The 26,342-nt window shown below is 41.9% G+C and overlaps 1 protein-coding gene across 3 annotated transcripts; it reads left to right on the top strand.

Moving 5' to 3' along the window:
* The first annotated feature begins 28 nt into the window (after positions 1-28).
* On the top strand, positions 29-25,148 carry Polh (DNA polymerase eta). Of its 3 annotated transcripts, none has more exons than XM_042672028.1 (11): positions 29-254; positions 3,859-4,001; positions 4,164-4,298; positions 6,635-6,852; positions 10,230-10,399; positions 12,680-12,783; positions 15,072-15,191; positions 16,295-16,418; positions 17,282-17,347; positions 20,890-21,059; positions 24,093-25,148. In XM_042672028.1, exons 2-11 carry the CDS (start codon positions 3,865-3,867, stop codon positions 24,985-24,987), a joined length of 2,139 nt encoding a protein of 712 aa, XP_042527962.1. In that variant the 5' UTR covers positions 29-254; positions 3,859-3,864; the 3' UTR covers positions 24,988-25,148. The 3 variants fall into 3 exon arrangements, with proteins under 3 accessions (XP_042527962.1, XP_042527963.1, XP_042527964.1); XM_042672029.1 differs by having other exon boundaries at positions 248-258; XM_042672030.1 differs by lacking the exons at positions 29-254; positions 3,859-4,001; positions 6,635-6,852 and having other exon boundaries at positions 4,181-4,298.
* The last annotated feature ends 1,194 nt before the right edge of the window (positions 25,149-26,342 follow it).

Below are 26,342 nucleotides of genomic sequence, written 5' to 3'. Positions count from 1 at the left end.
CGCAAGCGCGCAAGCGCGCGCGGCCAAATCTAAGTCGGTCGGAAGCACTCTGTGGAGAGAGGATCTCTTGGCTGGATCTCCGTGCGACTGGCGGGCCTTGCCTCGGTGGGATTTTCTGCGGTGCCCGCTGGCGTTCTTCGCTGTCAGGAAGAGTAAATCTGTTTGGAACCCTCCCGGCCTGCTTTGAAAGGCGACAAGATCCTGGAGACGCCTTCAAGCCCGCGGCGTCCGCTGTCGCCCGGCAGTGCTGACAGGTAAGTGCGTCGCCCTGCTGAGAAGATTGCAGCCGTTCCGCCGCGCTCTGGTCAGACTTGCCGTATTTCCTCCCCGCACGGCTCTAGAGACTGGAGACACTTGCGCCAAAACCCGGGAGAAAACGCGCTGAGAGAGTTACGGCCCTGGCCGCCGGGGACTGCTTTTTTCTTCTTCACACTTGCGTTTGTTTTCTTGGATATATTGCTACCCGATGGACTCCAAAGTTGCTTAGCGCACATGGGGATAAATCGAGATATTTGAAGATGAATAGATGTAGTTACTGAAGTTTTGTGTCGTTTGGACCGTTTGCGTGTACGATTTCAAAGTAGATGTAATCTTTATCTGAAAGCAGAGTTTTGGCAGAAAATATGGCCACTTTCCCACTTCATAAAATACTTGGGGATATTTTGTTTATATATAAAAATAGAACAGTGAAATCTGCTGAAATCGTGGGAGGTTGTTTTGTTTTTTGGGGGGAGCTCAGTATATTGTATATTGAATGCATGTATGAAAATGTTGTTATTTCCCCAATGAAGTAACAAGGGAAGTAAAAAGAGAATAAACATGTGATTGTTATGGTGTCCCAAAATCACCTAATTTTTTTTTTCTATGAAGATACTCCTAGTAAATAATTTAGGCCTTGAAGACTACAAAGCCTTTGCTATGGCTGTTCAACTCTGCAATGGTAGTGCAAAGCAGCCAAAGACAGTATGGTTATGTTTAAGTAAAACTTTAATGGCCCCTGAAAAATAGCAAAACTCTTGCCCGAATACTTAAGTACAAATTACAGAATACTTCAGTAATTTGTCTGTTATGCTTGCAAATCTATTATTATAATTCCGGACTTATAAATCCATTACTGGTGTTAAATCACAGCTTCCTATCTCATTTTTGGCTTTTGTATCTCACATGTAATTTCTCTGGTTTGTTGTTTGTGACAACAAATTTGCCATTTTTTTGTTATTACCTTTTGCAGTGCTATTGAAAAGCCACTTTAAAGAGAGTTGTAACATGTTTTGAATTATAGAAAAGCCACTTCAAGGGAAGGGTAACATTGTCCAAAAAGAAATGTACTCATTACCTGACTTCTGTAACTGTAACCCCTCCGTACATCACCTTTTTAACAACAACTAAAAAATAAAAATTAAAGAAAAGCCGTTTTTTCTGACAAATGTTTAAAATATCACATTCTGCATGTTTTCGGTGAGTGATTAATCTTTATAAAGAACTCATGCCTCTAATATTTTTACTTAATTTTTTTTCACTCATCTTTCAGCTTTGTAGTTGCTTGACACTTTCTTGATGATGAATGTTAATATTTGAAAACTTTTTTAGAATACAGTTAGGTGCTCGCTCAACTGTATAACCTGTGATTTTCATATTTAAATCATGAGTTTCTGCTGTTTTCCTATCTTATTTACAACAGGCCAATGGTTCTCCAATTCTTTACATGTTGGAATTGCCTGGACAGTCTTTAAAAAGTCATAGTTGTTGGGGCTGGGAATGTGGCTTAATGGTAGAGTGCTTGCCTAGAATGCAGGAAGCCCTGGATTCAATTCCTTAGTACCACATAAACAGAAAAAGCTGCAAGTGGTGCTGTGGCTCAAGGGGCAGAGTGCTAACCTTAGGCAAAAGCAGCTCAGGAACAGTGCCCTGAGTTCAAGCCCTAGGACTACCAAAAAATAATCAAATAAAATCATAGTGTTCAAGGTCACATGGGCATCAATTAAATTCGGATATCTGGTGGTAGAAGTTTGGGAGCCACTGCTTTATGTTCTTTGTTCCAAATTACTAATTGTGTTATTTAATCCACTGTCAAGCCTGTAAGGTTTGTCTTTGCCTATTCATGAATAGAATATCAGAATGCTATAAAGCAGTTGTTACAGGAAAAGATCCACTGATAAATTGCTTAGTAATGGAAAATCTGAAGACAATAGGATATTTACATCATCTCAAAGTATACTCTCAAGATATTAATTACAAAAGGAAAAATAGTAATTTCACAGTGAGAAATTCAGTAAACACTATCATAACTAACTGATCATAGTTAATATCACTGGTAATATACTGACATCATGACCCTTCACCCATATGGTAGTGCTGAGAAAAGTACTATTTTCATGATCTTTTTGCCAAAAATGCTAAGTCTCTATCTACGAGGAATCATCAGAGACATCAGAGACAGAAATTAAGAGACATTCTCAAGATTAAAGAAAGAGAAAGGGTTATAGATAGAAGACTTAGGAGATGTGGTGACTAAATAAGCTCTAGGATCCTACTCTGGGTCCTGGAACAGAAAGAGGATATTACTGGAAAACCAGTGAAATGCAAATCAAGTATGTAGTTACTGCTTTATTTGTGCTCATTTTTAAATTTTGATAGTTGTGTTTTGTAAAATTTTAGCAGGAGTGCAGGAGAACACCACATTATAATTTTCTGAAAGTCTAAAAGTATCTGAAAATAAATATATACTAATACTTTGATGTTATTTAGTTGCCCCTTCAAATATGTGTGTATGTGTGTATATATGTGTGTGTATACACGTATATTTTGGGGGGGGTCAATGCTGGGGATTGAACCCAGGGCCTTAAGAATAGTAGGCAAGCACTTTACTGCTGAACAATAACCCTAATCTGTAGATTACTTATAATACCTAACACAATGCAAGTACTAAGGCAATAGTTGTAATACTGTATTGTTTAGAGAATGACATGAACAACTTCTGTTATGTGATCAGTACACACTTTTTTCTGAGTACACATTTCAATCTGATGTTGGTTGATGTGGACCTTTTTTTTTTTTTTTTTTTGGGTCCGGTCGTGGAGCCTAAACTCTGGGCCTGGGCGCTGTCCCTCAGCTCTTCAGTTCAAGGCTAGCGCTCTACCACTTGAGCCATAGCGCCACTTCCGGCTTTTTTCTTTTTGCTTATGTGGTGCTGAGGAATCAAACCCAGGGCCTCATGCATGCAAGGCAAGTGCTCTACCACTGAGCCACCTTCCCAGCCCCGTAATGTGGACTTTTTGGATATGGAGTGTTGGCTATTATTTTTCTACTTCTCTTTTCTCTTACACTGGAGATCTGTTTGTCAACTGGATTACAGTTGGCCCCTTCCTCTACTGATGTACATTGTGGTTTTAATTTGCATTTCCTCATTGCTAATGATGCTGAGCTCATTTGTATGCACCTGTTGGCTATTTATATATCTTCTTTTGTGAGTGTTCAGTTTTTCTGAGGGTGAGTATTTTTAATGCTTTTACTACTTAATACTTTCATAAAATCATACTAGTTATCCTGGCAGTTGTATATAAAAATGTCTCTCTTTTTTTTTTTAATGCCAGTACTGAGGCTTGAATTTAGGATCTGGTTGCTGTCCCTGGGCTTTTTTGCTCAAGGCTAGTACTCTACCATTTGAACCATAGCTCCACTTTAACTTTTTGGTGATTAATTAGAGGTAAGACTCTCATGGACTTTTTTCCCAGAGTTGGGTTTGAACCATGGTCCTCAGATCCTCAACCTCTTGAGTAGCTAGGATTACAGGCATGAGCCACCATTTCACAGTGATTAGGTGTATTTCTAATTGTCTGTAAAAACATTGTCTTCCAGAAAAAAATGGCTACTGGACAGGATCGAGTGGTTGCTCTGGTGGACATGGACTGTTTTTTTGTTCAAGTAGAGCAACGGCAAAATCCTCATTTGAGGAACAAACCTTGTGCAGTGGTACAGTACAAATCATGGAAAGGTGGTGGGTATGTATCATTATTATTGTTACAACTACCAAGGTTTAATCTATGGAAATACAATCCTGTGCTAAGCATCTTTTATATGTTTATAGCTTGCTCATGTTAAATTTTGGTTGTTTTTGCTTGTGATCATGTAATACTTCTCCCTCTTTATTTTTCTAACCTTAGAATTATTGCAGTGAGTTATGAAGCTCGTGCATTTGGGGTCACTAGAAACATGTGGGCAGATGATGCTAAGAAATTATGTCCAGATCTTCTACTGGCACAAGTTCGTGAGTGCCGTGGAAAAGCTAATCTCACCAAGTAAGAAAACCAATTGTTTAAAGGGACGTGGAGGTGTTGGAAATAATAGTCATGAGGGGTGGAACTACTCTTGCAGATTTTGTTTTGTGGGCTTGGGTGTGGCACAGAGGTAAAGTGTTTGCCTTCACGAGATCCTGGGTTCAATCCCCAGCACCAAAGAAGGAAAAAGAAAGGCAAATTAACATCTAAAGAGGTTCCCTTTGGTCAGTATGTTGTCTCTGAAATGAAAACAGATGTTAACATCTAGTTTAGTAACAGTTTGGAACCACTATTATAATGGCTGCTGTCTTTGACACACATTCATTTCCTTAATTGTATAAAAATTGGTTGTTATAATTGAAACAGTATCTATTGCAAAAAAGTACCTGTGACTCAAAGGCAGCTTGGGAGGGAGGGGATGGGAGGGAAAGAGGAAATAGCTTACACTAAGCAAAAGCAATGTAAATATCACCTGATGTGGAAGAAATAGTTGTTTTGTCAAAGCTCATAGAATTCACAAACTTTATAGACCATGATAATGACAGTTTGCCTTGTGAAGGTTAAAATGTGTTTGTGACTAAGTATCACTATATGTGAAATTTATATAACTACCTAATCTCAATAAAAAAATTATTTTTTTTTTTTTAAAAGTACCTGTGAGACTCTTATCTCCAATTAACCACTCAAAAAGCGGAAGTGAAGCTGTGGCTCAAGGTGGTAGAGTGCTAGTCTTAAGCAAAAGAGCTCAGGGATAGCACCCAGGCCCTGAGTTCAAGCCTTACAACCACCACCAACAACAAAAGCTCAGGAAAACACCCAAGCCCTGACTTCAAGCCCCAGGGCCCAAACAAAAAGAAAAAAAAACATTAATAGTCTTCCAAGGAAGGCTGTGTCAGACTTTTAGTGAATATCTAGAATTTTTTGCTAGAGTTAAAAGAAAGAGTGGGGCAGGGGCTGGGAATGTGGCTTAGTGATAGGGTGCTAGCATGCAGGAAGTCCTGGGGTCCATTCCTCAGTACCACAGACACAGAAAAAGCCAGAGGTGGCGCTGTGGCTCAAGTGGTAGAGTGCTAGCCTTAAGCTAGCTCAGGGACAGTGCCTAGGTCCTGAGGTCAAGGGCTGGCAAAAAATATAAAAATTTTAAAAATAAAAAAGAGAGAGACAAGGAGAAAGAGACAGAATTATTTGCCAAAGTTGAATAACCTTAAAGATTGCCTTGTGAATTTAACTGCCTCTTAGTTTTATTAGTTGAGCCTTAGAGGGCTTGAAAAGTGGCTCAGTGGTAGAGTGCTTACCTCATATGCATGAGGGCCCTGGGTTCGATTTCTCTGCACCACATAAGCAGAAAAAGCCGGAAGAGGTGCTATGGCTCAAGTGGTAGAGCACTAGCCTAGAGCTGAAGAGCTGAAGGACAGTGCGCAGGCCCAGAGTTAAGGCCTCATGACCGACAAAAAAAAAAAAGTTGAGCCTTAGAATGAGAGACACGTAGAGAGGTAGGCACAGGCCCCACCCATCTGACAATCCCAGTAGCTAATATACTGAGTACTGAGCATAAATTCTAGGTGCTGTGTTAAGCTCTTCATAAGCTTTCATACCTTTTAAATTATTTTAAGTATTATTTCCCCCTTCATAGGAAGGTTAAGTAATATAAATTCACACAGCAGGCAGATGACTGAGGATTTACATGTTTTTTTAGAGTCCATTATCCACAGTCTCACAGAACATTATTTTGTGTAGTATGGCGTGGGGACCATCCTTTGGCTTGGGACCTGAGGGGTTTGTGTGTGTGCCCATACATCCGTGCCAGTGTGCCAGTGCCAGTACTGGAGCTTGAGCTCAGGGTCTTCCACTCTTTCTTGAATTTTTCAGTCAGTGCTTTTTCATTCCTACCAATTGAACCACATTTCCACTTCCAACATTTTGGTAGTAATTGGAGATGTCTCACAGATTTGTCTTCCTGAGTTGGCTTCAAACTGTGATCCTCAGATCTCAACCTTATGAATAGTTCAGATTATAGATGTGAGCTACCAGTGCCAGGCTATTTTCTTCCTTTTTAGAGAGATCTTTGCTATAGAGACACGTTAAAGATCTGGGTGGTTTTTGCCTTGGTAATGCTAGCATTTCACTCAAATTTTTGGCACTGCTTCTTCCCTGCTTTTTTTTTTGGGGGGGGGGTTATATCAGTTATATAGGTATTGCCCTGTATCATTGGTCCTGACGATCTGCTCGTTCAATTATGTAACTAGTCTTTGTTAAATTGCTTGTTTCTTGATTATGGAAGTTATTGCTCATTATAAGAGGGTGCTGACAACCTTAAGGTTACCTCTGTCGACTATATATGTGATCCCTATCCTTAGGTACCGAGAAGCCAGTGTTGAAGTAATGCAGGTAATGTCTCATTTTGCTATCATTGAACGTGCCAGCATCGATGAGGCTTACATAGATCTGACGAGTGCTGTACAAGAGAGACTACAGAAGCTGCAGGGTCAACCCATCTTGGCAGACTGGTTGCCAAGCACTTACATTGAAGGATTGCCTAAAGATCCAACAACAGCAGAAGAGGCTGTTCAGAAAGGTATTTCCATACCATTGCTTCTGCTTCCTGCCTTTGGAACCTGCTTTGCTTGGTCAAGCTGATTCTTCATGGAATGGTTCAAAGGAATCTTAAATTACAACCTGAAAGAATTCCAAAGACTCATGTCAGAGGATATACAATCCGTTATCATTCCAGGTATATGTATGTTGAGAAGCTATGAAAATTGTATAAAAGTAAATATCTCTTTGGATACAACTAGGTAGCCAGGTGTGGTGCCTCATGCCTATAATCTCAAGAGGCAGAGTTTGGGAGGATTGCAATTTGAGGCCAAGAAAACAGGCAGGATGATCAATCATGTAACCACAGGTAATATAGGTATGGAGGATCGTGCTCTAAGGCCAGCCTAAAAGCATAAGACCCTATTTGAAAAATAATGAAAGGAATAAAGAACTGAAGTTGGGAAAATAAATGTAGTTCCTTTGGTTGGTTGGGTTTTAAACTACACAGCTAGAACTAGCTTCTAAAAATATATAAATTTAAGTTTAGATTAAGTCTTGAGTTAATTATGAATATTTTCTTTTTCTTTTGCCCATTCTGGGACTAAACTCAGGCCTGGGCACTGACCCTGAGCTTTTTTAATTAAGGCTAGTGCTCTACCACTTGAGCCACAGCACCACTTCCAGCTTTTTCTTTTCTTTTTTTTTTTGGTCGGTCATGGGGCTTGAACTCTGGGCCTGGGCTCTGACCCTCAGCTCATTAGCTCAAGGTGAGTGCTCTACCACTTGAGCCACACCGCCACTTCCAGTTTTCTAGTGGTTTATTGGAGATAAGAGTCTCATGGACTTTCCTGCCTGGGCTGGCTTTGAACCGTGATCCTGAGATCTCAGCCTCCTGAGTAGCTAGGATTACAGGCGTGAGCCACCAGCCCGGCACTTCCAGCTTTTTCTGAATAGTTTTTTGAGATAAGAGTCTTAGAGCTGAGCCTAGGTGGCTCACGCCTATAATCCTAGCTACTCAGGAGGCTGAGATCTCAGGATCATGGTTCAAAGACAGCCCAGACAGGAAAGTCCATGAAACTTTTTTTGGAGGGGGAGGGAGGGTCCGGTTGTGGGGCCTGTACTCTGGGCCTGGGCGCTGTCCCTCAGCTCTTCAGCTCAAGGCTAGCACTCTACCACTTGAGCCACAGCGCCACTTTCGGCTTTTTTTTTTTCTGCTTATGTGGTGCAGAGGAATCGAACCCAGGGCCTCAAGCATGCAAGGCAAGCGCTCTACCACTGAGCAACCTTCCCAGCCCCCATGAAACTTTTTTTTTTTTTTTTTTTTTTTATTGTAAAGCTACTATACAGAGGGTTACAGTTACATGAGTGAGGTTATGAGTACACTTCCTCTTGAACATTGTTACCCCCTCCATTGTTTTCCCCCTACCATCCCCTCCCTCCCTCCCTTCCCCGAGGTTCTTTTTTTTTTTTTTTTTGATTGTGATTAAATGATTACATAATTTCAAAGTCACAAGTTCATTCTAACTTCCCTGGAGCAAATTGTCTACCACAGTCTGTAATATATAACAGTGTTCACATGTTATATACCATATTTGTGATCAGCAGCATGAGGATATTTAGTAGTGGTTCAACCAGATGAGCGGGAGTTCTTTGTTTCTTAAGTCCTGTTAGTTTTGTCGTATCACTAACCTTTTGGATTTAGCATCCACTTATGAGGGAGACCATGTACCGTTTGTCTCTTCGTTCTTGGCTTACCTCGCTCAACATGATTCCTTCTAGCTCCATCCATTTCCCTGCAAATGCCATTATTTTGTCATTTCTAATGGCTGCATAATATTCCATTGTGTATAGATACCACAGTTTTTGGATCCATTCATCTGTGGTGGGGCACCTAGGTTGTTTCCATATCCTAGCTATTGCGAACAGTGCTGCAATAAACATGGAGGTGCACGTGTCCTTGTATATTGGTTCCTGTTGTTCAGGGTAGATGCCTAGAAGTGGTATGACTGGGTCGTAAGGGAGGTCAATCTTTAGCTTTCTAAGGACCCTCCAGACTGCTTTCCAAAGTGGTTGTATAAGTGTACATTCCCACCAGCAGTGTAATAGGGTTCCTCTTTCTCCACATCCCCTCCAGCATTTGTCGTTGGCTGATTTGTGGATGTGGGACATTCTGACTGGGGTAAGGTGGTATCTCAGGGTTGTCTTTATTTGCATTTCCTTCACCACCAGGGATGATGAACATTTCCTCATGTGTTTCTTTGCCATTTTTATTTCTTCATTTGAGAAGTCCCTCTTTAGTTCCCTTGTTAGGTTTGGGAGGGATTAGTTTCTTGAGTTCCCTGTATATACAGGATGTTAACCCCTTGTCTGATATATTACTGGTAAATATTTTTCCCAATTAGTTGGTTGTCTTTCTAGCTTAGTTGCGATAGATTTAGCTGTGCAGAAGCTTTTTATTTTAAGGTAGTCCCATTTGTCGAGTCTCTCTCCAACTTGTTGTGCCCATGAAACTTTTATCTCCAGTAAACCACCAGAAAACTGGAATTGGCACTGTGGCTCAAGTGGTAGAGTGCTTGCCTTGAGCTGAAGAGCTGAGGGACAGTGCCCAAGCCCAGAGTTCAAACCACGACTGACCAAAAAAAAAAAAAATAGTCTCACAGACTTTTTTGCTTGGGCTGGCTTTGAACTGTGATCCTCAGATCTCAGCCTCCTGAGTAGCTAGGATTACAGGTATGAGCCACCAGCACCTGGCTTGAATATTTTCTAACTAGGGCAGATGTTCAAGAGGAAACTGAAGAAAATTTAAGGGAGCAAGGGAAAAAATATGCTTTTTAAATCATTGCTCATAGATTGAGGATGAAGCTCAGTAGTAGAGCACTTGCCTAGCACCTGTAAGGCTCTTAAGTTTTTCTCCCTAGCACCACCATCAAAAAAAAATCCTTGCTCACGAAAGATGTTACTAATATAAAATATGTGTTGCGCATAAGCACTGCAATAAGTTTAAAGAAGAAATCAATCTCTTTGTCAGTATTGAGGTTGAACTCAGAGACTGGTGCTTACTAGGCAGATACTCATCACTTGAGCCAACTCTGCCAACCTGAAATTAATCTCATTTAGTTAATGAACTTAAACTGGCTGCCATTTTGTTTTATGAAAACCTACATATCTGAAATAGTTGAAATCCAAGGATTTCTATACCTAGAAAATATAGCATGAAGACAAGTACATTCTGGAAAATGTGTCATGCATGATTTCATCATTGTGCAAACATACAGTCCAATCACACACATAGACTTCTAATAGTATACACTGTCATATCTGTAGTCTGTCATTAATCAAATGTCATTATTTGGCACATGACTGGAAAAGCTAATTTTTTTAATAGTCAATGTGACACGACTCTTTTTTTTCTTTCAGAGGAAGTGCGAAAACAAGGCTTACTTGAGTGGCTTGATTCCCTTCAGATGGATAACAGCAGCTCTCCAGACCTGCAGCTCACTGTGGGGGCAGTGATTGTGGAGGAAATGAGAGCAGCCATAGAGAGGCAGACCGGTTTCCAGTGCTCCGCTGGAATTTCGCACAACAAGGTGAAGGCTCATCATGGATATATTTAGTTAAATAAAGCAAGGATACAAATGAATGAGGGATTCAAATGATTACTATGGACCTTGAGATGAGTCTTTATTTAGAATTCACATTGAGATCTAAATGAAAGTGTTATGTAAAGTTTTAACATGGGACTTGGCATTGCATATGTACCTTCCTCAGAGGCACGATGGAAATTTACAGGAAATGTTCTTTGTATATGTTAAGATCAACACATAAATTCCTTGATGACTGATAAGAAAAATCAGCTTGGGATTTTCATATATTACCCTGCTTTAAAATTTTTTGCAGTGTTAAGGATCAAACTCAGGTCCTTTCTCATGCTGGACAAGAACTCACCACTGACCTACACCCCTAGACCTTGGCTTTTTTGAGACAATTCTCACTATGTAAATCAGGCTGGCCTAAAATTTGTGCTCCTACTCCTTCCACCTCTGAGTGCTGCCATTACAGGTGTGCATTACCAGGCCTCCTTAACCTGTTTCTTTTATTTTTATTTTATTTTTTGGGAGGGGTCCGGTCATGGGCCTGAACTCTGGGCCTGGGCACTGTCTCTCAGCTCTTCAGCTCAAGGCTAGCGCTCTACCACTTGAGCCACAGCGTCACTTTGGGCTTTTTTTTTTCTGCTTATGTGGTGCCGAGGAATTGAACCCAGGACCTCATGCATGCAAGGCAAGCACTCTACCACTGAGCCACCTTCCCAGCCCCTCTTTTATTTTTCATTTGAATTATTTATATGTTTGTTTTTTTTGCCATATTGGAGTTTGAACATAGGGCTTTGCTCCTGCTAAGCAGGTGCTTTACCACTTGAACCACATACCCAGCCTATAATCCTAGATACTCAGGAGGCTGAGATCTGATGATTGTGATTCAAAGCCAGCCTGGGAGAAAAATCTGTGAGACCCTTATCTCCATTACACACTAGAAAACAGGAAGTGGTGCTGTGGCACCAGTGGTAGACCACTCACCTTGAGCTGAAGAGCTGAGGGACAGTGCCCAGGCCGAGTTCAGGCCCCACGACTACTACCACCAACAAAAAAGCAGTAGTAAAATGTTACTAATTTGGACCACTTTCAGTTTAGGAGATACAAACACTCCTCTTTAACTCAGGCACAGAATAACTAATAATCTGATTAATGGTAAGTAAAGTACATTGAGTTTGGGGCCTTCATCACCTTCTAAGGGTCAGTAGAGAAAAGTTGCCAAACTGCCGAGGAAAGTTTTTGTTTTTCAGGGAGGAAGAAGAAACAATAGTTCCACAATAAAATTTAAACCAGACTAATTAATACTGCCTAGTAGAAGTTTCTACAACATCTCTAATGAATTCAGGAATGATTTTAATACTTTTTTTTTTTTTTTTTTTTTGTCGGTTGTGGGGCTTGAACTCTGGGCCTAGGCACTGTCCCACTTGAGCCACAGGGCCACTTCCAGCTTTCTGGTGGTTTATTGGAAATAAGACTTTCATGGACTTTCCTGCCTTGGGTGGCTTTGAACCATGATCCTTAGATCTCAGCCTCCTGAGTAGTTAGGATTACAGGTGTGAGCCACTGGCTTCTGGCTCCCCCCCCCCCCAAGAGACTTATCTTCAGTTAACCAGCAAAAATTGGGATATGGAGGCATGGCTTAAATTGGAGAGCACCATTTGAGCAAAAAAAGGCCTTGTGAGAGTTTGAGGCCCTGAGTTCAAGCCCCAGTACAAGCAAAAAAAAAGCAAAAAGAAAAAAAATGTAACAGGGTAGTAAAACAAATTTGTTTCAGCATGTTCACATGGACACACTAAGAAATGCATTTTAAGTTTTTTTTTTTTCAAAGTTCCACAGTGTTTTGAACCTATCAAAGTGGAAAGGCCTCAAGGAATAGATGGGAAAGGAAAAAACTGACTAGAGGAAATGAGAATGGAACTATAGGAGGAACAGTTAGGATCATCACAACCAGATCGTGTTTTCCGTTGAAGATGTATGGAATATAAAGTCCAAGAGCTGGACTTATTTTCTGGATCTATTTTGTTTCTAAGTGGAAACCATTAGTTACAACCCTTAAGCTGAGTCGTGTGTGTGTGTGTGTGTGTGTGTGTGTGTGTGTGTTATTTACCAACCCCATAGGAGGGTTTAGTAGTACTGAGGTTTTGTGTGTGTGTGTGATATTTACCAACCCCATAGGAGGGTTTAGTAGTACTGAGGTTTTGTGTGTGTGTGTGTTATTTACCAACCCCATAGGAGGGTTTAGTAGTACTGAGGTTTTTATACTTTCCGTGTTTCTAGGTCCTGGCAAAGCTAGCCTGTAGTCTAAACAAGCCAAACCGCCAGACTCTGGTCTCACATGGGTCAGTGCCGAAGCTCTTCAGCCAAATGCCAATTCACAAAATGTAAGTATTCAGGAAGAGTTCCTTCGAAGTCATGCAAAGACGCTTTCTGCTTGTAGTGTCTTTTGTTCCTTAAAAAGGATTGGAGCAAGGAATATAGGAGAGAGGCAACACAGATAATTTTGAAAAGCATAAAACGTTTTAATGAATTTTCAGTTTAGGATAGTACATTGAATATATTAATCCTGAATTTTAAAGAAATGAGCTACGTGTTGAATATATGTTCCCTTTTTATTCGTCAGTCAATCTAAGTCATGGGACTTGAACTCTGGGCCTGGGCGCCGTCCCTGAGCTCTTCAGCTCAAGGCAGGCACTCTACCACTTGAGCCACAGCACCACTTCTGGTTTTCTGGTGGTTCATTGGAGGTCAGAGTCTCATGGACTTTCCTTCCTGGGCTGGTTTTGAACCGTGATCCTCAGATCTCAGCCTCCTAAGATTTAGGATTACAAGCGTGAGCCACCAGCACCTGGCCTTGAATTTTATTTTTTTACTCTCAAATCAAGGTGTTCAAAACTGCTGACTTGCTCTCAAACTAGGTATAAAAGCAGCCAAATCGCCGGGCGCCAGTGGCTCACGCCTGTAATCCTAGCTTCTTGGGAGGCTGAGATCTGAGGATCACGGTTCAAAGCCAGCCTGGGCAGGAAATTCCGTGAAACTCTTATCTCCAATAAACCGTCAGAAAACCAGAAGTGGCGCTGTGGCTCAAGTGGTAGAGCTCTAGTGCTAGTCTTGAGCTGAAGAGCTGAGGGACAGCACTCAAGCCCAGAGTTCAAGCCCCACGACCGACAAAAAAAAAAAAGCAGCCAAATCAAATAAATAACTAAATTATGCCCACAGATTGTTCCATGACAATTCAGAAAGTGATAAAGATGCTATGACGTACCTGAGTAGGAGTATTTGCTAAATGAATTGTGTAGTTACCAAAATTTACACACAAACCAAGGTGCCGCTGGCACATACCTGTAATCCTACTCTGGAGGATTCAGGTTTGAAGAGTGTCAAGGCAGGAAAGTCTTATGACACAGCTCCACTTAACTAGCAAAAAACCAGACAGAAGTGGAGGTATGGCTCAAGTGGTAGAGCACTAGCCTTGAGTGAGAAAGCTAAGGGCCAGTGCCCAGGCCTTGAGTTCAAGCCCCAGTTACCAGCACAGAAAAAGAAAGGGGAAAAAGTTCCCCACACAAAGATAGTAATCTGAGAAAGATTTGTGAAAGGGGTGAGATTTTGTGGTGAGGTTTGGCATAATGTAAACAGTCAACCAAAAGCAGTAAGGCAGCACTGGGGAATTATTTTGCAAAAAGAAGGGAAAGTCAGCTGGGTGCTTGGTGGCTCACGCCTATAATCCTAGCTACTCAGGAGGCTGAGATCTGAGGATCACAGTTCAAAGCCAGCCTGGACAGGAAAGTCCATGAGATTCTATCTCCAATAAACCACTTAGAAGACTGGAAGTGGCACAGTGGCTCAAGTAGTATAGCTCTAGCCTTGAGCTGAAGAGCTAAGAGACAGTGTTCAGGCCCAGAGTTCAAGCCCCATGACTGACAAAAAAAAAAAAAAGGGAATGAGCTAGTTTACATTCATGAAGCAAGTAATGGAAGATGCTGAACATTGGTAAAGAACACACGATGGTGCCTCAAAAACCAGTTAAAAAAATATTTATTCTGTGCACAAATGGCTCATGCCTGTAATCCTAGCTGCTCAGGAAGCTGAGATCTAAAGATTGCAGTTCAAAGCCAGCTCAGGCAGAAAAGTCCATGTGAGACTCTTAACTCCATAAACCACTCCAAAACCAGAAGTGGCGCTGTGGCTCAAGTGGGAGAGCGCTAACATTGAGCATAAAGAGGCTCAGAGGTAGCACTAAGAGGCCCTGAGTTCAAGCCCCACAACCAACAATAAAAAATAAAATTACACACACACACATATACACATATATACATATATATAAACCATATGAAGCATAAAAAGTGGGAGCCAAGGAAAAGATTTGTTTGGGGTTTGGAATTTAAATCCTCAAATGGAATGAATAGGTATTACACAATTAGTATTTTATGACTTAATAGTAATGAATGACTAATATTTTCTTACGGTATTATTAATTTTTCCCAAGTCCTAAAATTCTGAGAGTATCCGAAGTTCTGTAATCACTTAGCCTCACACTGGAAAACTTCTGAATATTCAGGACTAAACATGCTCTTGTTCTCCTGGATCTTTTGGATAGCAGCACAATGTCCTGTGTTTGCTATTAATTAGATACTTAGGTTGTGACCTGTAAATTCTTTGTGTCTGTTATCAGCCGTAGTCTTGGAGGAAAGCTTGGGGCCTCCGTCATTGAAATCCTAGGGGTAGAATACATGGGTGAACTAACCCAGTTCACGGAATCCCAGCTCCAGAATCATTTTGGAGAGAAGAATGGGTAAGTGATTCATACTCTCTTCCAATCATAACCTTTATGGATACTCTAAACTCAAATGTAGACAAAAGCAGCAAATAAAATCTACCTTTAGATCCAGGTAATTTCACTAGTTGGTTCTTGCTTTAAAATATATTCTGTGTTCTGGGGCTGGGAAGGTAGCTCAGGGTTAGAGCGCTTGCCTTGCATGCCAGAGGCCCTGGGTTTGATTCCTCAGCACTATATAAGCAAAAAAAAAAGCTGGAAGTGGCGCTGTGGCTCAAGTGGTAGAGCGCTATCCTTGAACTGAAGAGCTGAGGGACAGCGCCCAGGCCCAGAGTTCAGGCCCCATGACCGGACCCAAAAATATATATATATATATATATTCTGTGTTCTATCAGTGTAGATTTTTCATATGCCTTGGTGGTTGACTGATAGGAATTTTTAGTTTGAAGCTTAAGTATATACTAGTTTATCATTTTTGTGATACAATATTATTAAGATATTATTATTACTAAGATTCTTACATTTCAGTCCTGGGGGATATGAGGCCAGGGTTGGTGATGCATACTTGTAATCCTAGCACTTGGGAGGTAGGGGCAAGAGGATAACAAGTTTGAGGCCAGCCTCAAATTTGAACTAAACCAAAAAATTGGGAATAGGTGGCTGGGAAGGTGGCTCAGTGGTAGAGCACTTGCCTTGCATGCATGAAGCCCTGGGTTCGATTCTTCAGCACCACATAAGCAGAAAAAGCCAGAAGTGGCACTGTGGCTCAAGTGGTAGAGCGCTAGCCTTGAACTGAAGAGCTGAGGGACAGCGCCCAGGCCCAGAGTTCAGGCCCACAACTAACAAAAAAAAAAAAAATTGAGAATAGGAATTTTGTGGCTTTGCTTACTGGCACTTTGCCAAAATGCAAATGATGACTTGGCCTCCCAAAACAGAGTAGATATTCCCCTTGCTAATATTTTCATCGTGCTGGAATTGAGAAGGACGGGAGTTCTGTCAGAGATCAAGTATACTTAATTTTGTCACGTTTGTTTTATAAGATAAATGAGTAATATAGGTATTAGTTTTGTCTACATAATAGTATTTATTTTCACCTTGAAGTTGTCTACTGGTTTTCTTAGGTCTTGGTTGTATGCCATGTGCCGAGGAATTGAACATGATCCAGTTAAACCCAGGCAGCTACCCAAAACCATTGGCTGTAGCAAGAATTTCCCAGGAAAAACAGCTCTGGCTACACGGGAACAGGTAAGCGGGCACTCTTGGCAGAACATTGTCTCTTTTACAGAAGGTGTAGTGTGTACGTGTTGGTATCTGTGGAAGCTTCACTAGGTTAGATGGAATTCAGTAATGTCAGAAGGGAAGTTTCTTTTTAGGTGTTGAAATTGACTGATTCATTTTTCTTTTTTCTTTCTTCCACCTAAAATCTACTGAAACTCAAAATGGAGTTTCTTTTCAGTAGATGGAAACTTGGAAAGCCTACTGAGTTCTGTCTCAGTTGTTGTCACCCTACTGGTCCTGGCGCTTGATATCAGGGCCTGGGAGCTATCCCTGAGCCTCTTTGCGCTCAAAGCTAGCACTCTACCACTTGAGCCACAGCTCCACTTCCGCCTTTTTTTTTTTTTTTAGTAATTTATTGAATATCAGAGTGTCATGGGGACTTTTCTGCCTGGGCTAGCTTCGAACTACAGTCCTCAGATCTCAACCTTCTGAGTAACTAGGATTATAGGCATGAGCCACCAGTGCCCGGCCACTTGTCTTTTTATACCAGAACTGGAACATACCTGAGATTTATCTGCTATGCCAACGGTAAAGAGAAATAAGAACAATTTTAAAAAAAAATTTTGGTCAGGGTCTTGCTTTCCTAGCTCAATCTGGCCTCAAACTTGAGATCATTCTGCCTCAACGTTCCTGACACTGAAATTATGTGTGCCTAGGTGAAAATAAACATTTTGAACTAGAGCAAGACAGAATACTGAGATTTCTATGATCTAGTTACAGGAAGCCATTAGGCACACAATTTTATGTGGGTTAAATTCAAACAAATCTACTGTCTAGTTCTGTGTCTCGAGTAGCTAAATGAAAAATTAAAAGTTTTGATACTTTTTTAGGTGCAGTGGTGGCTCCTACAATTAGCCCAAGAACTAGAGGAGAGATTGACCAAAGACCGAATTGATGTAAGATTTTTTTTTTAATTTAATTTTATTTTATTTGTGAACATACTGTACAGAGGGGTTACAATTACATGGGCAGGATAATGCGTACATTTCTTACCAAGCATTGCAGCCTCCTCCTTTGGTTTACCCTTCACATCCCTTCCCAGCCTCCCCCCTCTGATGTAAGATTTTCTTGATGCCTAGGGCGAGCTTTGGGATGTAAATACTAACTGCTCTTACTTTATTGAGGAGGAACAAAGATAGGAAAAAGAATTCTGGGTGCATCATCTACAAGTCTACTGTAATGATCAATACTATTGCTGGAGTAGGCCTTCATTGTTCCTTCAGTTGGCAGTTGTGTTATGAGTATATTCAACTTTGTCCACTAGATGTCGCTCAGTTTTCATTTCATCACTCTGTAAAAGTCCCAGGGGCTTCTTGTCCTTGTATGTGGTACACAGAATGTAGATCCTTGACAATTCATCTGCTTTTAAGCTTCAAAGGACTTTGTGGCTGAAAGAATTCAAGACACAGGTGATCCTGTCATTTTGCTGTTTAGAAACTCCAGTAGCTTCCCTTCATACCTAAGTCATAGTAAGGATTTCTTTTAATTCTACAATTTTTTTTTTTTTGGGTCCGGTCGTGGGGCCTGAACTCTGGGCCTGGGCGCTGTCCCTCAGCTCTTCAGCTCAAGGCTAGTGCTCTACGACTTGAGCCACAGCGCCACTTGCGGCTTTTTTCTTTTGGCTTATGTGGTGCTGAGGAATTGAACCCAGGGCCTCGAGCATGCAAGGCAAACGCTCTACCACTGAGCCACCTTCCCAGCCCAATTCTACAATTTTTTATCAGTCCTGGGACTGCTTGGGCAGCTTGCTTGGGCACTGTCCCTGAGCTTCTTTTGCTCAAGGCTAGCACTCTACCATTTGAGCCACAGCGTCACTTCTGGCTTTTTCTGTTTATATGGTACTGAGAAATCGAACCCAGGGCTTCATGCATGCTAGGCAAGCACTCTTAACAGTAAGACACATTCTCAGCCCTTAATTCTACAATGATTTAAGCACCTGCTCTTGATCTCTTCTCCCCCTTGATTACTATGTGTTCTCCGTTGCCTTTTTTATTTTATTTTTTATGCCATTTCTGAGGCTCTACTTTAGCTTTTTTTTTTTTGCCAGTCTTGGGACTTGAACTAAGGGGCTAGGCACTGTCCCTGAGCCTCTTTGTGTTCAAGAGTAGTACAATACCACTTGAGGCACAGTGCCACTTTTGTGTTTTTCTGAGTAGTTTATTGGAGAGAAGTCTCTTACAGATTTTCCTGCCTGTTCTGGCTTCGAACCGTGATCCTCAGATCTCTACTTTCTGAGTAGTTACGATTACAAGGCAAGAGCCACTGGTGCCGTGTTTATTTTTTATTTTGTCAGTAATGGGGCTTGAGCGTGGGGCCTGGATGCTATCCCTAAGCTTTTTTACTCAAGGCTAGTGCTCTACCACTTGGAGCCACACAGCACCACTTCCAGTTTTCTGCTGGTTCACTAAAGAGAAGAGTCTTGTGGACTTTTCCTGCTCCAGCTGGCTTTGAACAATGATCCTCAGATCTCAGCCACCTTGGTAGTTAGGATTACAGACATAACCCACTGGTGCCTAGCTCACTTCCCACTCTTTTGGGGGAAGACAGTTAATTGGAGATAAGTCTTACGGACTTTCAGCTGGCTGGCTTTGAACCATGATCCTCAGATCTTAGCCTCCTGAGTAGGTAGGATTTATAGGAATGAGCCACCACAGCTATAACTTAGAGAGGGAAGCCTCTCTTTTATTTAACACACATAGTAAGCTTTCACTTTGGCCTCTTTGGATTTGATCCTTTTTTTCTTCTTTTTGAAGGGAAGGTTGAAGCAGGGTCTCACTACATAGCCTAGACTGGTCTCAACTTATTGATTCTTCTATATGAACAACCTAAGTGCTGGTATTAACATGCCTGAACCACTGGGTCCTTGCTAACTTGCTGTTCCCTTTGCTCATTGAAATTTGCTTGCTCACTTTATTCAGGTCCACTACCGTTTCACCTTCTCACGAGGCCTTCCCAGTCGCCCTCTCACATCAGCCTCCATCAGACTCTGCAGATAATGAGAAGGCTAAAACTGTGGTCATTTCTAGTTTAAGCCTTCTCATTGATTATCTGCACAGACACAAATAGATACTCAGTTATGTCTGTGGTTTTCATCAAATTCCTTCATAATTGATTTGTATTCTCATAAGATACAAATTTCTAAAATTTATTTTCTTCAAAAAAAAATTTTAGCCAGGTGCCGGTGGCTCATGCCTATAATCCTAGCTACTCAGGAGGCTGAGATCTCAGGATCCCAGTTCAAAGACAGCCTCAGCAGGAAAGTCTGTGAGACTCATCTCCAATTAACCATCAGAAAACCAGAAGTGGCACTGTGGCTTAAGTGGTAGAGTGCTAGCCTTGAGCTGAGGAACTCAGGGACAGCACCCAGGCCCAGAATTCAAGCCCCACGACTGAACAAAAAATAATAATTTTGTTCTTGGCTCATTTGCCTTTTGGGTATTCTTTTCACTAGAATCTTTGATTGAGGGATTTCTTTTGCCTTCCTGTTTTTCTGCTTCTTGACCTGTTAGTTGGTCAACACTAACAAAATTCTGGCCTGACTTCACTCAAGTGAGCCAGTGCCATCTTTCTCTCTAGCAGCTGTGACTCTACAATGTCTTCTATAAGGGACAGAAACTTCACTTTTTCAAGCATAAGAGCATAAAGGCAGAGAAAATTAAAACTTAATTGAAGACTACATGTATTATCCTTTTTTTTTTGGTCAGTCGTGGGGCCTGAACTCTGGGCTGTCCCTCAGCTCTTTAGCTCAAGGCTAGCACTCTACCACTTGAGCCACAGCGCCACTTCCGGCTTTTTCTGCTTATGTGGTGCTGAGGAATCAAACCCAGGGCCTCATGCATGCGAGTGAGCACTCTACCATTGAGCCACCTTCCCAGCCTCTATTATCCAGTTTTGATGTTACTTTTTTGAACTGTTTTCAGAAATTAGAATATAGTACAATAGGTTTGGGTTAGAATCTTCTTGCCTGGACACCATGCAGTCTCTTTAGGAAGGTCTCATTTTCACATATTTTGTCCCATTCCCATAGCCGTTCAGAATATCCTATTCTTCCAAACATTCTATCACCCAAATTATGTCCTGTCCAATTGCTTTCCTATCCAGAAAAAACACAAGTTTTTATAGAATTGTGTAATATTTTTGTTCAGAAAGTAGGATTGTAACATATAGAATCTGCACTATTAGCATGTAAGCATGAAAACAGGAAACGTCTTTGTAACTATCACAGTGTCAAACCCAGTGTCTTGTGCATAATAATGTGTATTTGTAGTTTATACAAGTGGCACTGGACTAAACAGCCTGATTCTTGTCTTGCTGACTTGATATTCTTGGCTTTTTCACTGTTTCCAAACCATTCTATCCCTCTTTCTGTAGTTCAGTATATAGAACCACAATGCTCCCAGTAATGGTTCACAAGGCCTCCATCATTGTCCACCCACAGAATGACAGAGTGGCCACCCAGCTGTGTGTGAGCGTTCGTGTGCAAGGAGACAAGCGTCTCAGCAGCCTACGCCGTTGCTGTGCCCTGACCCACTACAACGCTCACAAGATGAGCCAGGATGCACTTGCTGTCCTCAGGAACTGTAATACTGCTGGAACCCATACTGAATGGTGAGATTTCTTTCTAGTTCATCTTTTCAACCAAAATGTATCCCATCTTCTCTAAAATGTGTAGGCTCTCAGTGACTGACTCTAACACTAACTACAGAGGGGATGACCCTGCATTAAGGGAGAGAACACAAAGTCTAGGCAGTGCAGTTGCTGCTGCTCTACCTGTATTTGGTGCAGTCTCACTCCCAGGGCTAGGTGTAAAGCAAGGTAAACCAATACTGTCCCTGCCTATATCAGCTGCTCTTTTCAGGAAATGACTACTTCCCCTTGGAGAGTACAACTCAAGTTTCAAGAATATTCCTGGAAACTTCTTTCTCACCTCTATGACTACTTTATCTTAAGAGCATTTTTCTTTTTTTTTTTTTTTAGTCGATTGTGAGGCTTGAACTCTGGGGCCTGGGCACTGTCCCTCAGCTCTTCAGCTTAAGGCTAGTGCTCTACTACTTAAGTCAAAGCACCACTTCTGGTTTTCTAGTGGTTTATTAGAGATAGGAATCTCACAGATGTTCCTGCCAGGGCTGTCTTTGAGCCACGATCCTCAGATCTCAGCCTCCTGAGTAGATAGGATTACAGAAGTGAGCCACCAGTGCCCAGCGAAGAGCATTTTTCATACTTAGGAAAGTGATTTTTTTTTTTTCTCAGTGTGTGGTATTGAAGAGAGGACCCAGGGCCTCTTGCATGGCAGCAAAGTGCTTTACATGTGAGATCAGCCCCTCTAATGTGACCATTCACTGATAAGCCCTAACATTCCAACTCAGTTCTAAGCTTAGAGTAATAGTCATTAATAAATTTCACTTCTGTTGGTCATGAAATACAAAAAAATATAACAGAACCTTTTTTCTTGGTTTTAAATCTCATGTTCATTTTCTGTCCATATAGTGATTTTTTAGAAACAGAATCCTTTGTGTGTTTTTGCTTTAGTTACTTTTCAGATAGGGTCATGGATTTTAGCTCAGGGCTACCCTCAAATTGCTTTCCTTCTACCTACACCTCCCACATAGCTGGGATAACAGCTATGTGTTATCATGCCTAACTTGTTGAGATATGAGCTTCTCATTGCCAAGATTAGCCTCAAACCACAATCCTCCCAAGTGGCTGGAGTTACTTTTAATTACTCAAAATTATAATTATGAGGGGCTGGAAAGGTGGCTCAGTGGTAGAGCGCTTGCCTTGCATGTATGAGGCCCTGGGTTCAATTCCTCAGCACCACATAATCAGAAAAAGCCAGAAGTGGTGCTGTGGCTCAAGTGTAGAGTGCTCCCCTTGAGTTGAAGAGCTGAGGGACAGCGCCCAGGCCCAAAGTTCAGGCCCCATGACCAAAGGGGAAAAAATTATAATTATGAGAGAAAAAGGTAAAAATGTTCAACTCATCTAAGTTATTGCTTATCTGTAATCCCAGCATTTAGGAGGTAGAAGCAGGAGAATCTCTAGTTGAATGCTAGTTCTTTACATCATCGAAACTATCTCAAAAAACAATACCAAAAATACAACATATGTTTTCACAAACATTTTACAGGATCAAATGATAATTTTGGTACTATGTTCACATAAAACCTTACTTGAAAACTTTGATGCTGATAAGCATTCGTATTCCTCTTAGTAACATGAAATTTATTGACAGGGAAACACCAAGATTATGATTTTTTTTTTTAGTTTAGTTACCATCAGTTTATTATAAAAGGGAGATATGGAAATTATTTACATGATGAAAGATCTCAGAACTTGCATGGAATGGGCAGCTTCACAGGATGCCATTTTAGTGTATTCACTCTACATAATTCCCAAGAATATCACCATCCCTATATAAGAAATAATCCTTGTCATCTAGAACTACTTTGGTGCCTCCATATTCTGGGAGAAGAACTTTATCACCCACATTCACACTAACTGGCTGAATCTCTCCACTCTTTCCTTTAGAGCCCGATCCCATGACCACTACTGTGGCTTACTTTTCCTTGAGACTTTTCTGGAAGCATAATGCCTCCTTTGGTTACAGTTTCAGCTGCATTCCTTTTGACCAACACTCGGTCAAACAGAGGAATGGAACTTCCTAAATGCTTGTCCTGCCATGACACTTCACGGTCACCACTCAGACTCTTTTTTTTTAACTGGTTGTGGACCTGAACTCTGGGTCTGGGCGCTGTCCCTCAGCTCTTCAGCTCAAGGCTAGCACTCTACCACTTGAGCCACAGCGCCACTTCCGGCTTTTTCTGCTTATGTGGTGCTGAGGAATTGAACCCAGGGCCTCATGCTTGCAAGGCATGCACTCTACCGCTGAGCCACCTTCCCAGCCCCTGGTATTTTAATTTTAAAAAAATCAAAAAAAATTCTAGAGTAGAAAGTCTGTTAGGGCTGGGGTTAGGTATCCAGTGTAAAAACAAAAGAGTGGTTAAGAGGTTCTTTATGTCTCAAATATTTCCAACTGAAATATTGGTCAGCCGGGTGCTTGTGGCTCACACCTGTAACCTTAGTTACTAAAGAGGCTAGGAGCTGAGGATCACAGTTCAAAGCCAGCCCGGGCAGGAAAGCCTATGAGACTCTTATCTCCAATAAACCACTCAGAAAACCAGAAGTCACACTGTGGCTTAGGTGGTAGAACACTAGCCTTGAGCTAAAGAGCTGAGGGACAGCACCCAGGCCCAGAGTTCAGGCCCCACAACCAACAACTACTCTCTCTCTCTCTCTATATATATATATATAAAATAAAGCTTTTGTTTTTCTTGAATAAAATCTCGTGCCCCAATCCTGAATTGCAGCCACTTGTGCAGTGGTACCCCGCCTATCAGGAGGTGCAGCCACACTAGGGATTCCCAAAGCGGCTCCATACAACCAACATCACCTGGAAAAATGTTGCAAACTCAGATTTTCTGGCTATCCCAGGCCTGTTTTCTCTGTACTAATGTGATACAAACGAAGGTCTGAGAAACACTGCAGTAAAACTAGTTTTGCATGGGAGAGCCAGAAATCTGTGAATGTAGTCTGAGCTCTGAAACACCCTGTAGCTGATCTCCTATTCCTTTACTTTATACACAGGTCCCCACCCCTCACAATGCTCTTCCTCTGCGCTTCCAAATTCTCTGCCTCTGCCCCTTCAGCTTGCAAAGACATCACCGTCTTCTTGAGCAGTGATTCAGCTTCTGTGCCAAAAGTGCCAACTAGCAGCTCAGAAGCGAAGACCCACACAAGTAGCCACACAGTGCCAGCCATTAAGAAAACAACTGCCTCTCTGGAATCGTTCTTCCAGAGAGCTGCAGAAAAGCAGAGAGTCATCAAAGAAGCTTCGCTTTCACCTCTAACAGCTACCCCAACCACCACGGGAAGTTCACCTTCCAAGCCCTCCGTAGGTTTCAAAAGCAGTCGAACTTTAGGAACTGAGTCCTTCTTTAAGCAGAAAAGTCAGCTTTTAAAGCAGAAACAGCTTATCAATTCTGCAGCTCCTGACCACCCACAAGATCCCCAGTCCAATTCTGAAGGGTTGCCAAACCATTTTCCAGCAGAGTGTTCAGGCGATACCTCTGGTGTTTGCAAAGGAGCCTTGATGCCAGAATCTTCCAAAGCAGCTCCTGCAGGGGTGAATTTGGCCCTAAACAGCCCAGATATGCTTGTTTTCTCACCTTCCAAATTGCCAGAGGTGACCCCAAAGGCAATTGCTACCCCTAGTTTTATAGCTGCAGAGGATCAGGTCCCCTGTGAGAAGTGTGGCTCCTCCGTACTGGTGTGGGAGATGCCCGAACACATGGACTACCATTTTGCATTAGAATTGCAAAAGTCCTTTTTGCAGTCTCATTCCTCAAGATGCCAGGTTGCTCCTGTTCTGTCTCCTCAAAGCAAAAGAAATCCCAAGAGTCCCATGGCCTCCAGCAATAAACGCACCAGGCTTGAGGGCATGCAGACACTGGAATCATTTTTTAAGCCAGTAGCACATTAGTGCTGCCCTCAGGATTGCTGTAGGGTTTTTATATTTTATAACATCAGGGAGATGAGGCTATGTTCATTTCTCAAGGAAATCCCTATCTATGAATTTTTTAATACAGAAAAAAAAAATAAGGCTGGGACATGGCTTAGTGGTAGAGTGCTTGCCTAGCATGCATGAAGCCCTGGGTTCAATTTCTCAGTACCATATACACAGAAAAGGCTGGAAGTAGCACTGTGGCTCAAGTGGTAGAGTGCTAGCCTTGAGCAAAAGAAGCTCAGGGACAGTGCCCAGGCCCTGAGTTCAAGCCCCAGGACTGGGGGGAAAAAAAATCACTGAAGGCCAGGCTGGTGACCCACCAAGAAGGCCAAGGCACGGGATACAGAATTTGAGGTCAATCTGAGCTACATATTGAGAACTAAAAAAGAAAAAAGAAATCTGGTAGGTGCTAGGCTTCCACTTCTCCCTGTGCCATTGTAAATTAAAAACCTGTCCTTAGTCTAATCTTTAGAATTTAGGGGAAGCAGTGCCATATATAGTAAAAATAGGGTGAGGCCATGCAGCCTAAGGAAATGAGTTCTAAACTCTTACAGTGCCTGGCTTTGAGCAAGGCAGCTATAAAAATAAGATTATTACCCTATTACCCTACCGACCATCTAAGATAGAAAGTGATGTGCTTAGGGGCTGGGGAGATAGATCAGTTGTAGAGTACCTGCATAGCACATTTAAGGTTCTAGATTCAGTCATCACCACAGCTGGGGTGGCGGTGGGGATGACTTATTTCAGGTCCCTAACTTGGAAGCTTTTTTTGTTTTTGTTTTTTTAATGTTATACCAATCCTGGGGCTAGAACTCAGGGCCTGGGTGCTGTCCCTGAGTTTTGATCAATGGTAACACTCTACCACTGCAACCACAGCTCCTCTTTAGCTTTTTGGTGGTTAACTGGAAAGAAGAATCCCATGGACTTTCCTGCCCCAGCTGGCTTCAAATGATCTCAGCCTCCTGTCTGTCTAGGATTACAAGCATGGTGCCTCACCCAACTTAGTCTTTTAACCCCTTTTTCCTGCTTGGAGAGCAGAAAGTGTTTTTTTTCCTCTCTATTTTCCCCTACTTTTTCATGTTATCCTAAAATCCTTGCTAAAACAAAGTACCCAACCAAGTTGGCACAGAAAAAAAAAAAAAGTTTAAAACTAAATGACTTGGGCTGGCAAGGTGGCTCAGTGGTAGAGCGCTTGCCTTGCATGCCTGAGGCCCTGGGTTCGATTCCTCAGCACCACATAAGCAAAAAGAAAAAAGCCGGAAGTGGCGCTGTGGCTCAAGTGGTAGAGCGCTAGCCTTGAGCTGAAGAGCTGAGGGACAGCGCCCAGGCCC

The sequence above is a fragment of the Dipodomys spectabilis genome, unplaced genomic scaffold (genome assembly GCF_019054845.1).
Source record: "Dipodomys spectabilis isolate Male_0828 unplaced genomic scaffold, ASM1905484v1 ptg000669l, whole genome shotgun sequence".
Classification (NCBI taxonomy): Eukaryota; Metazoa; Chordata; class Mammalia; order Rodentia; family Heteromyidae; genus Dipodomys; species Dipodomys spectabilis.
This window is presented reverse-complemented; position numbering and strand designations above follow the sequence as displayed.